General features: G+C 39.4%; 1 protein-coding gene across 1 annotated transcript; it reads right to left on the reverse strand.

The window, feature by feature from the left end:
- Nucleotides 1-666: 666 nt before the first annotated feature.
- LOC145950934 (uncharacterized) lies at nt 667-1818 on the reverse strand. Its single transcript, XM_083062885.1, has 3 exons — nt 1629-1818; nt 1274-1375; nt 667-1187 (listed from the first exon to the last, which is right to left on the reverse strand). The coding sequence occupies exons 1-3, from the start codon at nt 1782-1784 to the stop codon at nt 804-806; spliced, it is 642 nt and encodes a 213-aa protein (XP_082919011.1). The 5' UTR covers nt 1785-1818; the 3' UTR covers nt 667-803.
- Nucleotides 1819-13004: the final 11186 nt, after the last annotated feature.

The raw sequence follows: 13004 nt of genomic DNA on the forward strand, positions 1-13004 counted from the left end.
CCTCGCTACATTCCTTCGCTTTTCCCTCGCAACCAGCTTCGCTAGTCCGTCGCAAATTTGTGCCGCTAATTCTTCGCTATCGCCTCGCAAATGTAGAACCTAAATTCCCTCGCTAATTGTATTTAATATTTCGTCGCTACTTTGTCGCTACTCCATCGCAATTATCCCTCGCGATATCGTGGCTAATTCGTCGCAACTCTGTAGCAATATATCAATTGAGGTCCCTCGCAAATCCCTCGCTAAACCCTCGCAAATATGTCCCTCGCAAATCCCTCACTAATACCACGCAAATATGTCCCTCGCAAATCCCTCGCTAAACCCTCGCAAATATGTCCTTCGCAAATCCCTCGCTAAACCCTTGCAAATATGTCCTTCGAAAATCCCTCGCTAAACCCTCGCAAATCCCACGCAAATCCATCAAAGCATATGAATTGAGTTCCCTCACGAATACCACGCTAATCCCTCGCGAAATCTTCACAACATATCTTTTGAGTTTCCTCGCGAATCCCTCGCTAATATCTTGCGAAACCTTCCTAATTTATCTATATATACATTATTCTCTCATGAATCCCTGTAAATATGCCACTTAATTTGATATTTTTAAATAAATCTAAATCAACTACATAATTTTTTTTCAATTCGACATGATTTAAGATAAAAGTTGCATGTAACAATATCTCTTACAAAACCAAATTGTTAAATGTCTTACAAAATCCAACTTGTGCATACTATCTTAAAGAAACCTAAACTAATTAATGTCTTACAAAAAGAAAAGTCAAATAATGAGTCATCCTAAATAGTAATCAACCTAAGCTAGTAAAATCATCATCTCGTCCTTGATCCTCCCTATGTTGGTTGGTTGATGGTGTTGTTGATGGTTGAACTGCTTGAATTATTTGCCTCATCATCTCTGGTAATTGTGTTTGCAAAAAAAAGGCCAATGCATTATTTATAACTGCAGTGACCCGTTCTTCTGTCATAGGCGTAATATTTGTAGAGGCACCTGCAACCTCTGGAGATGAAGCTTGGGTAGAGCTACTAGTTCCAAGATCCAAGCTATGTCCCATGCCATGCACTTTTTTCTTCTTGTTTTCACCTACAGCTTTTAACCAAAGATCAGAATCAATTACAGGATGAGAAGAAGTGTCTTCTCCATATTTTTGTGTCATTGATTCTTCATATGTTTCCTACAAATAATAAACAAAAAAAAAAAAGTGAAATAGTAAGAGGTTAAAAAAGTACATAATCAATCTTAAAATATAAAATAACATACAATAAATTTCTTTGCCCTAGTTGAGACAAATTCACCATCATTTTTTTTGTGAACTTTGTTATACACTTCACGATAAGAAACAGGACGATTCTCTTGTGCCTCCTGTAAAAAGATTACAATACAAATTGTAAGTAATGAAATTTACAAAAGAAACTCATTAATTTTCAAAACCTTCAACTTTCACAACTTGTTAAAGAATTAAAAAAAAACTGCACTTAAAAAAAATCCATGGGTAAAGATTTTTAAGACATCATTAATAACACAATTTTAATTGTAACAAATTCCACATATTAGAATAGGAATAAAGCAAACATCACTCATTAATTATTGACAAAATTCAATATGATTTGATTACCATAGCTTTTTTGTGTTGCCCGAAGCTTCTTGACCCTCCTGTGTGCACCATTACTTCAGGCTGGGCAGCCTTGTTTTGTCTTCCAGCAACAGATTTCTTTTGCCATTCTGGTGTCTTCCAAATGTTGATCAACCCATTCCATATTTCAGTTTTCATCCCTCTAGGCTTGTGAGCCCTTAAATCCTCATAATTTCTTGAGTTTGCTACTTTTATTGCTTTATCCCTTGTCGCCACCCGCCGAAACGGACCTTGGCATTCGCGACGATGGTCGGACTCTTTTTAAGAGTTTGAAAAAAGTGGATTGTTAGAACGACTTATTCTCAAACTGAGACCTTGTCGAACTAACAATTTTATTAAAATGGTTCACCAATCCATATTAATCCCAAGCGGGACCCTCCATGGATTAGTGGTTTTCGCAAAGTAGGGTTCTTGGAGTCGCCACCAATGTTTTACTCAAAACATTGGAAAAAGGGATAAGGCAATTGATTTTCGCAAATCAACCTTGGCCATTACAACCAGAGTTGGGTAAGGGAGTCGGTTACGTGCGGGGAAGGTGTTAGCACCCCACAACGCCCCTTTCGGGTTCCCTATGACAGATTATTTCATTAATAATAGTGTAAAATTACTAAATTACCCCTATTTATTATAAGCGATTATAAATTAAATATCTACATGATGACGAATTTAAATATGCAACAATCAGAAAGCAGTAAAAGAAAGGATTTAAGAAGGAAACCTTTGAAGCGTGCTTTTCTATGTATTTAAACAGAAATTGGGAAGCTTTTTGGCGTTCCCTCACTCTACAAGCCCGCTCCTTCCTAAAATAATTTTTTGACTTGGAAATCCGATGGATTTCCCTTCGACTTAGTTCGAGACTCAAGCAAAATGCTCAGAACTCAAAAACTTCGTCGGATCAACTCTCCGAGTGATTTCTAGGCAGAGCACTACTCAAAAAAACCCAGAATACTCAAGAAGAGGGTTAAAACTTAGTGTCCAAGTGTCCAATGACGTCCAAATGACGTCTTATTTATAGGGATGAGGCGTAGTACGGCCCCTGGGTCCAATACGGCCCGTATTGAAGTTTTGAACTTCAATACGGCCGTATTGAATTCAGTACGGCCGTATTGAAGTTCAAAGACTTCAATACGGGCGTACTGAGTTCGCTGCGGTCGTATTGTAGTTCGAAATGCTCAATACGGCCGTACTGAACCTCTGGGAGGCCGTATTGGGCTTCATTCCTCCCACTTTTCTTATTTTAGCTATCCTAAGACCTCTAGACCTATAGAGAACCCTCCTTGGGCCTTCTGAAAGTCCTTCTGGCTGATCTTCCTTCAGTCTTCGAGAGTCTTCAAGCTTTATTTCCGACCCGGAAAATTTTAGGGGTCTACAGCTGCCCCCCCTTTACTTAGTCGGACGGCCTTTTGGTGTACCGGCTGACAAGTAAAGGAGTTGACCCAATTGTCTGGGTGATGTGCCAACCTTCTGACTTGTAGCGTCTTCCGGTGGAAAATTGTTGAGTAGCCTCTCCAGGTTGAGTTTTCCCTCTCCAGGGTGAGTATTAGTCGTCGCCTCTCCAGGCTCATTGCATACCTCGGTGCTCTGGACATCTGGGTAGCTGAGTATTGCCTCTCCAGGCTTGTGCATACCTCGATGCTCTGGACATCTGGGTAGCTGAGTATTGCCTCTCCAGGCTTGTGCATACCTCGGTGCTCTGGACATCTGGGTAGCTGAGTATTGCCTCTCCAGGCTTGTGCATACCTCGATGCTCTGGACATCTGGGTAGCTGAGTATTGCCTCTCCAGGCTTGTGCATACCTCGGTGCTCTGGACATCTGGGTAGCTGAGTATTGCCTCTCCAGGCTTGTGCATACCTCGGTGCTCTGGACATCTGGGTAGCTGAGTATTGCCTCTCCAGGCTTGTGCATACCTTGATGCTCTGGACATCTGGGTAGCTGAGTATTGCCTCTCCAGGGATTTGTGATAGTTTTGTCTCCACAGTCCACGATGCTGCTTCGACGATTATTTTTGATTTTTGTGCCATTGAGGGCTGGATAACGCAGTGATCCGTCTAGGGGATGTGCAGTTACTCATAGGTTCTTGTGTCCCAACTTTCCATTGCGTAGTTGGTACCCATTGAGGAATTTCTGTTTCCTTGGGGTGTAGACACGAAGATGCTCTTTCTGATGTGAGCGATGCCTTATGATTGGCTGACGTCCTTTTGACGGTGGTGGAGTATCCCGGTTATCCTTATTCGGGCGACTCTTTTTGTTTTTCTGGTTTTGCTGCCTCTATGTAGGCTATCATCCGCTGGGGGATTTTGTCGTTTTGTTGTGATTAGCCTCTTCTGTTAGGCGGATCATCTTGACGCTTGATGTTTGGCTCGATGCCGAATTCCGCTTGGGGAATGATTATTGATCTTTTTTGATTTTCTCTTTTTTGAAGGAGTGCCTCTGAGTAGGCGAATGATCTTGATGTTCAGTGTTCGGCTGAGTGCCGGATTCCGCTTGGGGAATGGTTATTGATATTTTTGATTTTTTCTCTTTTTGAAGGGGTGCCTCTGAGTAGGCGAATGATCTTTTGATGTTCGGTGTTCGGCTGAGTGCCGGATTCCGCTTGGGGAATGGTTATTGATGTTTTTGATTTTTTTCTCTTTTTGAAAGGGTGCCTCTGAGTAGGCGAATGGGGATTGAAGATCTTATGTATCCCAGAGTATTATTTAGAAAGCCTCTTCAGGCTTAGCTTCACTCGTCGCTCGAGTTGGAAAGCTATCTTCTACTGAGGAAGTCAAAGTCCTTTCGACTTAGATATTCTGCTTGGATGATCAAGCCTCCCTTGGGGAATTTTGCTGATCTTGCTTTGATAGCTTTCACTGGGGAATTTGGTCCGAGCGTGGAAGCTGAGATATATCTGGGGAGTATTATTTCGGCAAGCCTCTCCAGGCTTAATTATTCTGAGAGAGTATTATTTCAGCAAGCCTCTCCAGGCTCAATTATTCTGAGAGAGTATTATTTCGGCAAGCCTCTCCAGGCTCAATTATTCTGAGAGAGTATTATTTCGGCAAGCCTCTCCAGGCTCAATTATTCTGAGAGAGTATTATTTCGGCAAGCCTCTCCAGGCTCAATTATTCTGTGTGATGAGGGAGTATTATTTCCGCAAGCCTCTCCAGGCTCAATTATTCTGTGGGAGTATTATTTTGGCGAGCCTCTCCAGGCTCAGTTATTCTGTACGAGTATTATTTCGGCAAGCCTCTCCAGGCTCAGTTATTTTGTACAATTGGGGAGTATTATTTCGGCAAGCCTCTCCAGGCTCAGTTATTTTGTATGAGTATTATTTCGGCAAGCCTCTCCAGGCTCAGTTATTCTGTATGAGTATTATTTCGGCAAGCCTCTCCAGGCTCAGTTATTCTGTATGAGTATTATTTCGGCAAGCCTCTCCAGGCTCAGTTATTCTGTATGAGTATTATTTCGGCAAGCCTCTCCAGGCTCAGTTATTCTGTATGAGTATTATTTCGGCAAGCCTCTCCAGGCTCAATTATTCTGTACGAGTATTATTTCGGCAAGCCTCTCCAGGCTCAGTTATTCTGTATGATGTGGGATCTTTGCCTTTTTTGTCGAATTTTGACTTTTTCTGTATTTTTGCCTTTTTTGTCGTTTTTTGGCTTTTTCTGTACAGATTGCCTTTTCGTCGATTTTTCTGCTGTCATACACAAGCAATTTTTCCTATTTTTTCTATTTTATGCGATTGCCTCATGATGAGGTCTTTGAAAATTTCTTTATGGCCAATACGGCCGTATCCATTTCAGCACGCCCGTATTGAGTTGAAAATTTGTTCGTAACCCTAATTTCAGTGCGGGTGTACTGAACATGGTACGGGCGCATTGTTTTTTCTGAAGTTTATTTTTGTTTTTTTGTTTTTTTGTTTTTTGTTTTTTTGTTTGTTTTTTCAATAAACAGAGAATAAGTGATCTTCCAGTACACCTATCATCTGTATGCATGTATGCAGTATGATGCACCTAATTCTATTTGATTTATTTTTTCAAAAGAATTAACCGATGCGTTTCTTTGTTTGGATCTTGCCATTCCTCTAGACGGGCTGTGCGTTGCCGATTTCTGTAACCGAGGAATGATGCGTGTTATATTGAGATGGGCGTCATCAACCCAGTGATCCTCCCCTTCCTTTAGAAGACGTGTCAACCCTCCTATTGACCACTATATCTCCATGTTTCCACGAGATTATTAAAAAATCGTTGGGACAAGAGAGAAAAGAAGGAAAGGATATATATTTTCAAAAGTTTGTGTTTTAGAGGGGATTATTTTATTTTTGAAAAAAATGATTTTGTAAGAATGGCTGGCCATTGGTAGGCTTAAGTGTTTAGGCTTGTTTGATTAAACACTTATGAAGTTAAGCACGTCTTGGTTATTAACGTTTGTGATTTGACAACTTGGATAGCTTTCCTTGAACCTTTCTTTTTGAATTTGGTTCATGGTACCATCATGGGTTTCTTTTGCTTTTTTGATTGTCCTTATTTTTGCCTAAAACACCCCTTTGTGGCGTCTTAGCGGACCTTTATTTTTGTTTATTTTTGCAACCCTAATTTTTGCCTAGGTCACCCTTTTGTGGGATTCCTAGCGGGTCTTTTGCTCTTATTTTTGCGCAGCCCCCTTTTTGGGTTTCCTGCCGAGCTTCTTTTATTTTGAAAGATTTCTTTTTACCCATGATGGCACTTGTCGAGGCCAAAGGAAGGTGCTCCAAGTTGTCACACACACTTCCACATAAAAATGATGCGGGTTTATTGAAGACGATTTTAACCTCATTCATGTTTATTCAAACAGGGTTAAAAAATAATGTGGTCTTGAAATTTATTGCAAGCAAGAAAAGAAGCAATAAGAAATAATAAAGAATGATTTTATTATAATCATAATGGAAACATGTGCCCTATCGAGGCTCGGGGGTCGGGCTGTCCCCGAGGAGTAATCTCTAATAGTCATCAGGTCTATACATCCCTATCGGAAGGAGAAGAGCACTTGATGACGACGACCGGCCTTGACGCTTGTGAACCGGCCTTCCTAAAGATCTGGCTTAAAGAACGTCGAGAAGGATCTTGATTCCTCTTCGTCCTTTGATCTTTATTAGGGTTGTATCCTAACCCTTGTTTCCCCGGATTATCCTTGATAATGGGTAGCTCGGGAATTCCTTGGGAATCCTTGCCAAGTCCTTGTCCTGGCAAGTATCCGTTCTAGGTGAGCATGGAGGCTACCTTCTTCATTTCTCGGGGAAACGTTTCAACATTGGCAATTTCCAATGCTTGGAAGGCGGTTTCTAGAGCTTCCTCCGCTGCATCCACGTAAGGTATGGTGGATGGCTTGCTGATGAGTATGTCATCTTCAGCTTGTACAGTCACCAGCTTGTCACCCACTATTAATTTGACTTTCTGGTGGAGCGTAGAAGGAACAGCTTTTGCATCATGAATCCAAGGTCGGCCGAGGAGACAGCTGTATGCGGGAGTAATGTCCATCACTTGAAATTCGACGTTGAAGATGGTGGGTCCAATTTGGATTGGAAGGTTGACTTCTCCCACCACTTCTCTTTTAGAACCGTCGAAAGCTCGAACGATCATGTTGCTCGGGCGCATTTGGACTCCCTTGATTGCCACTTGATCAAGCGTTCTTTTGGGCATCACATTCAAGGAAGATCCGTTGTCTACCAAGACTTTTGCGATGTGATACTCCTTGCACTTTACAGAGATGTGCAAGGGCTTGTTGTGATTTGGTCCCTCGGCGGGGATCTCTTCATCGGTGAAAGAGAGGTGATCATTAGCCGTGATGTGACTAACAATCCCCTCAAATTTGTCTTGGGAGATAGTGTGCGACACGTATGCCTCGTTCAAGACTTTCAACAGAGCTTGCCGATGCGGTTCGGAGCATAGGATCAACGACAACAGAGTAATCTTTGATGGCGTCTTATGAAGTTGATCCACGATGGAGTACTCGCTCTGTCGGATATATTTTAACAGCTCATCAGTCTCCTCCTCGGATTCTTTATTTTCCTCGGTTTTCTCTTCTTTTTCTTTCCCTTTATTCTTGGGAGATTTGTCATGAAGATCTTCGGGAGTGTAAATCCTGCCACTCCAAGTCATGCCCCCAAGTCCAGCGATGTTGGAGATATCGCTGTCGGCAGAAGAATGGATGTCGTATATCCATGGCACAGCCTTATTTGATTTGTAAGGGAAAGGCCTTGGAGCAGTGATCCTTAATGGTGTCGGACCTTCCCCTTTATTCGTCTTGATTACCAACAACGGATTTGATGTGCATTCGCTTGGCGCGGTTGTTGGCTTACACTTAATAACGAACGGCGTGTGATCCATCTTTGAACATACGCATCAATTAATTCTTTCTTTTTATTAATGTTATTTAATGAATTACTAGGAGGGATGTATGCAAATGAATGACTCCTAGATCCCTCCATGATCTATAATAAGAATGCATGATATGAGATGATGGCGATGAATATGCATGCATTGTGTTTATTCAACTAAGCATTATCATGTTTTTAGGATGTCCCTAAGATGATGCATGATATTGCTTGGTTTAGATAAATAACCCTTTTTTCTTTTTTTTTTGGGTATTTTTTATTTATTATTTTTTTGTATTTTTGGGTGAAAAGGGAAACTACCTATATGAATGTGATGAAGGTAGATGTTAACACCATGTAATGGAAGATTCTTATTCCTATTTATTCTTATTTTTTTTTTTTTTTTTTTTTTTTTTAAAAAAAAAGGAATGTTGTATGTTTAAATAATGCAATGTATGCTCAAACAATGTCACATAAACAATGCACAAACAATTCACTCATCCACGAACAGTCACGAGCGAATCACGAGGTAGGGGTATCCTGCATAAAAGTGCATATTCAAGGAGGTTCTAACTGTTCTCACCGGTCTGAGGCCCCCAAGGTGCCCCCATTATAGGGACCCAATTCCTCTCGTCGTAAGCCGATGGAAAGTTCCAACGCACTGTCGGACTCGAGTTCATGGTTATCACCTTGAGTGATGTTTTCCGACAACGGTCTACGGGCACCTATAGACCCATTCGACAACCGGCCGTACTAACATCCACTCCCTATGGATTACCACTCATGCCCCCGGGTATAGAGGGAACTGTTGTGTGCAAAGGTTTGTGTACAGTTTGTATTTCAAACAATTGCGTAAATTTAAAAATACAACAGTTATTAAAGCCAAATAGATAAACATGTTATCATACAAGTGAGGGGTAATAAAGTAATTTTAAACTATTATTTTGAAATAATCCATCACTAAATGGGATTGACTCTCGAGGCTTCCCCAGTGGAGTTGCCATCTGTCGCCACCCGCCGAAACGGACCTTGGCATTCGCGACGATGGTCGGACTCTTTTTAAGAGTTTGAAAAAAGTGGATTGTTAGAACGACTTATTCTCAAACTGAGACCTTGTCGAACTAACAATTTTATTAAAATGGTTCACCAATCCATATTAATCCCAAGCGGGACCCTCCATGGATTAGTGGTTTTCGCAAAGTAGGGTTCTTGGAGTCGCCACCAATGTTTTACTCAAAACATTGGAAAAAGGGATAAGGCAATTGATTTTCGCAAATCAACCTTGGCCATTACAACCAGAGTTGGGTAAGGGAGTCGGTTACGTGCGGGGAAGGTGTTAGCACCCCACAACGCCCCTTTCGGGTTCCCTATGACAGATTATTTCATTAATAATAGTGTAAAATTACTAAATTACCCCTATTTATTATAAGCGATTATAAATTAAATATCTACATGATGACGAATTTAAATATGCAACAATCAGAAAGCAGTAAAAGAAAGGATTTAAGAAGGAAACCTTTGAAGCGTGCTTTTCTATGTATTTAAACAGAAATTGGGAAGCTTTTTGGCGTTCCCTCACTCTACAAGCCCGCTCCTTCCTAAAATAATTTTTTGACTTGGAAATCCGATGGATTTCCCTTCGACTTAGTTCGAGACTCAAGCAAAATGCTCAGAACTCAAAAACTTCGTCGGATCAACTCTCCGAGTGATTTCTAGGCAGAGCACTGCTCAAAAAAACCCAGAATACTCAAGAAGAGGGTTAAAACTTAGTGTCCAAGTGTCCAATGACGTCCAAATGACGTCTTATTTATAGGGATGAGGCGTAGTACGGCCCCTGGGTCCAATACGGCCTGTATTGAAGTTTTGAACTTCAATACGGCCGTATTGAATTCAGTACGGCCGTATTGAAGTTCAAAGACTTCAATACAGGCGTACTGAGTTCGCTGCGGCCGTATTGTAGTTCGAAATGCTCAATACGGCCGTACTGAACCTCTGGGAGGCCGTATTGGGCTTCATTCCTCCCACTTTTCTTATTTTAGCTATCCTAAGACCTCTAGACCTATAGAGAACCCTCCTTGGGCCTTCTGGAAGTCCTTCTGGCTGATCTTCCTTCAGTCTTCGAGAGTCTTCAAGCTTTATTTCCGACCCGGACAATTTTAGGGGTCTACATCCCTGTCTTTACACAATTGATCAGAATACCTATCCATGCATGTTTTTTCCCAAACTTCCCTCGCCATCACACGATCATATTCTGATGCAAAACGATATTTTTCCTGCAATAATACAACTGAAGTAAAAAAAAAATAGTTGTTGATATAATGATATAATATATAATACTATTAGATTAATTACTTACCTTAAAATCATTAAATAACATTTCTTTCATTTCAGGGCAATAACTTTTCCAACAATCTGCAACATAAGGCATCCTTGACATTACCTCAGAAATGATATAACGAGTCACAAATTGTTGAGCAAACCTCTTCCTATAATTCAATTCAAACCACAAATAGTTCAATAACATGAATTTAAAGTATTAATCATATTCATAAATTCAATTTTACTTACGGTTTACAAACTGCCTCCACGGATATTATTTGCCTCCTATCAACTTCTACATTAGAATCTTCACTTGAAGGCACCATAGTAGGTTGTTGATTATCAGATGTTGGGATAGTATTTGATTCACCACCATTAATCAAGGGGGTGGTATCAGATGATTGTCCACCACTAGCTGATGTAGCACCACCATTAGCTAATGAACTAGTAGATCCATCACCTAGACAAACATAGTAAAGAAAAGTTAGATTTTATCCATTGCATTTAAATAAATATAGAGTTAATAATTAAAATGTTATTCTAAAAGTGTACGAGGTGAGTGATGAGAAACATGTGGTGGAGGATTCGAAGCAATTTGAGTGAGCTGATGAGGATTATTGACTTGATTAACCCGACGCCCTCTTCCTCGAGTAGTTGGCATAATGATTACCTACATAAAATAAAAACAACAAAAAGTGATCATTTATATGGGAAATTAAAGTCATAAAGAACCACAAGTAATCAAATAAGGCAATACTAGTACCAATTAGAAACCCTTTTATCTATTTCTTATTTTAACACTAAAAAATGAGTAATTATGTGTAATGTGTTGAAACTAAAACCTTTTAGAATATATTCATCACCTTTCAAAATCAAGTTGTTAATCATAACTAGATTCTGAATCATATAATTCCTCATCATCTATGAACTCGTTAATATCTTCAATCTCATCATCTTCAATATCATTAATGAAGTGATCATGATGCAAGTTGTCCATTGGATGATGTATATCATTTTTGCCTACTTCTTCCATTGGAGCAATTCCATCAAACAATGGTATCGTCTCATCGTGTATAACACTTTGGTGTGCTCTTATGGATCCATCATCTTGGTAATAATCAGTATAAGTTAGCTCATTTGATCCACCAAATTCATCATTTAATGTCTCAACCATAAAAAGTTTCGGTCTAACTTTGCAAGCTGCCCACCATTCATCACTAGATCTACCCCCACTTTGTGGGTATCTTGTGTAGTAAACTTGTTGTGCTTGTTCAGCTAAAACAAATGGCTCATCTGATTGAAGCTTTGATTTATGTTTGATATCAACCAACCCATATCTTTCATCAATAGTGACACCATTTGGGTCAAACCAGTGGCAGCGTAGGATAATTACTCTTTGATGTCCAAGATATGATAATTCTAATATATCCTCAACAATTCCATAATAGTCTAAATCATTCTTACCATATATATTTCCCCGAACGCATACCCCACTATTCATGGTGGCTTTATTATGTCCATTGTCCTTAGTATGAAATCTATATCCATTAACTATTAAGCCATTAAAAGAAGTTGCAAATTTAGATGGACCATAACTTATCTCTTTAATAATTTGATCATCAACTTGATTTGTACTTACCTGTAAATGATTTCAAAGAGAAAAAATGGTTGCATCACTTAGTATATATTATGAACGTTAAAAAGAACATTATATACATTTATGAGTAAGTTGACTCACTTGATGTTTCAACCATTTACTGAAGTTTTTATCGCGAGTTTCCACTATTTCATCCTCATCAATATTGGGATTTGTTTCCTTTAGCGAATCCTCAAATTGTCTAATACATATAATAAATTTAATAAGAAAACTAATTTCACTATAAACTACCAAAATTGAGAAATTAGGGAGCAAACTTACTGGAGATAAGGTTCCACTTCTTTGCAATTTACAAGAACATATGTCTCAACAATTTCAAGCTCTTTATCTGTTAATATTATTTTTTGACCCTTGCCAATAGGACGACATGGGTATTTAAAAATAGACAACTTATCATCACCATTAGCATCTTCACCACCATCATCATTTCGAGGAACTTGAGTGTGTCTTGTTTGTATAGTTGGATCAAAGTACATAGAAGCAAAATTAGAAATTTCTTCCACAATATAAGCTTCACAAATGGATCCTTCAACCCTTGCTTTATTTCAAACCTTCATTTTCAAGTACAACATGCACCTCTCAAATGGATACATCCATCTGTACTGCACTGGTCCTCCAACCTTGGCTTCATAAGGGAGATGTACAATTAAATGTTCCATGGAATCAAAGAATGCTTGCGGGAAAATCTTTTCAAGCTTGCAAATTGTTTCAATAATGGAAACCTTAACATTGTCCATGACAGAAGTACGTATCTCATGTGTACAAATTTCTTTGAAAAACAAGCTGAGTTCTGTTAATACTCCCCATATTAGCTTTGGCAACATATCACGAAATGCCAAAGGAATTAGTCTTTGCATAAAAACATGACAGTCATGACTTTTCATTCCATATATCTTTCCTTCATCTATATTAATGCAACGTGATATGTTAGATGCATATCCATCTGGAAATTTTAATTGTTTTATCCACTCACACACTTTCTTTCTTTGATTATCATTCAAGACATATGTCGCCTTTGGCTTTTTATACATTTCATTCTCAAATATCAAC

Source organism: Cajanus cajan, chromosome 8 (genome assembly GCF_000230855.2).
Source record: "Cajanus cajan strain Asha chromosome 8, NIPB_CcT2T_4, whole genome shotgun sequence".
NCBI classification, from domain to species: domain Eukaryota; kingdom Viridiplantae; phylum Streptophyta; class Magnoliopsida; order Fabales; family Fabaceae; genus Cajanus; species Cajanus cajan.

Excerpts from the sequence above, each read along its gene's own strand:
- LOC145950934 (XM_083062885.1), bottom strand. The coding sequence starts at position 1,784 with ATGAAAACTGAAATATGGAATGGGTTGATCAACATTTGGAAGACACCA. Across the intron at positions 1,376-1,628 it reads GGCAACACAAAAAAGCTATG|GAGGCACAAGAGAATCGTCC; the intron begins GTAATCAAATCA and ends ATCTTTTTACAG. Across the intron at positions 1,188-1,273 it reads CTAGGGCAAAGAAATTTATT|GAAACATATGAAGAATCAAT; the intron begins GTATGTTATTTT and ends TATTATTTGTAG.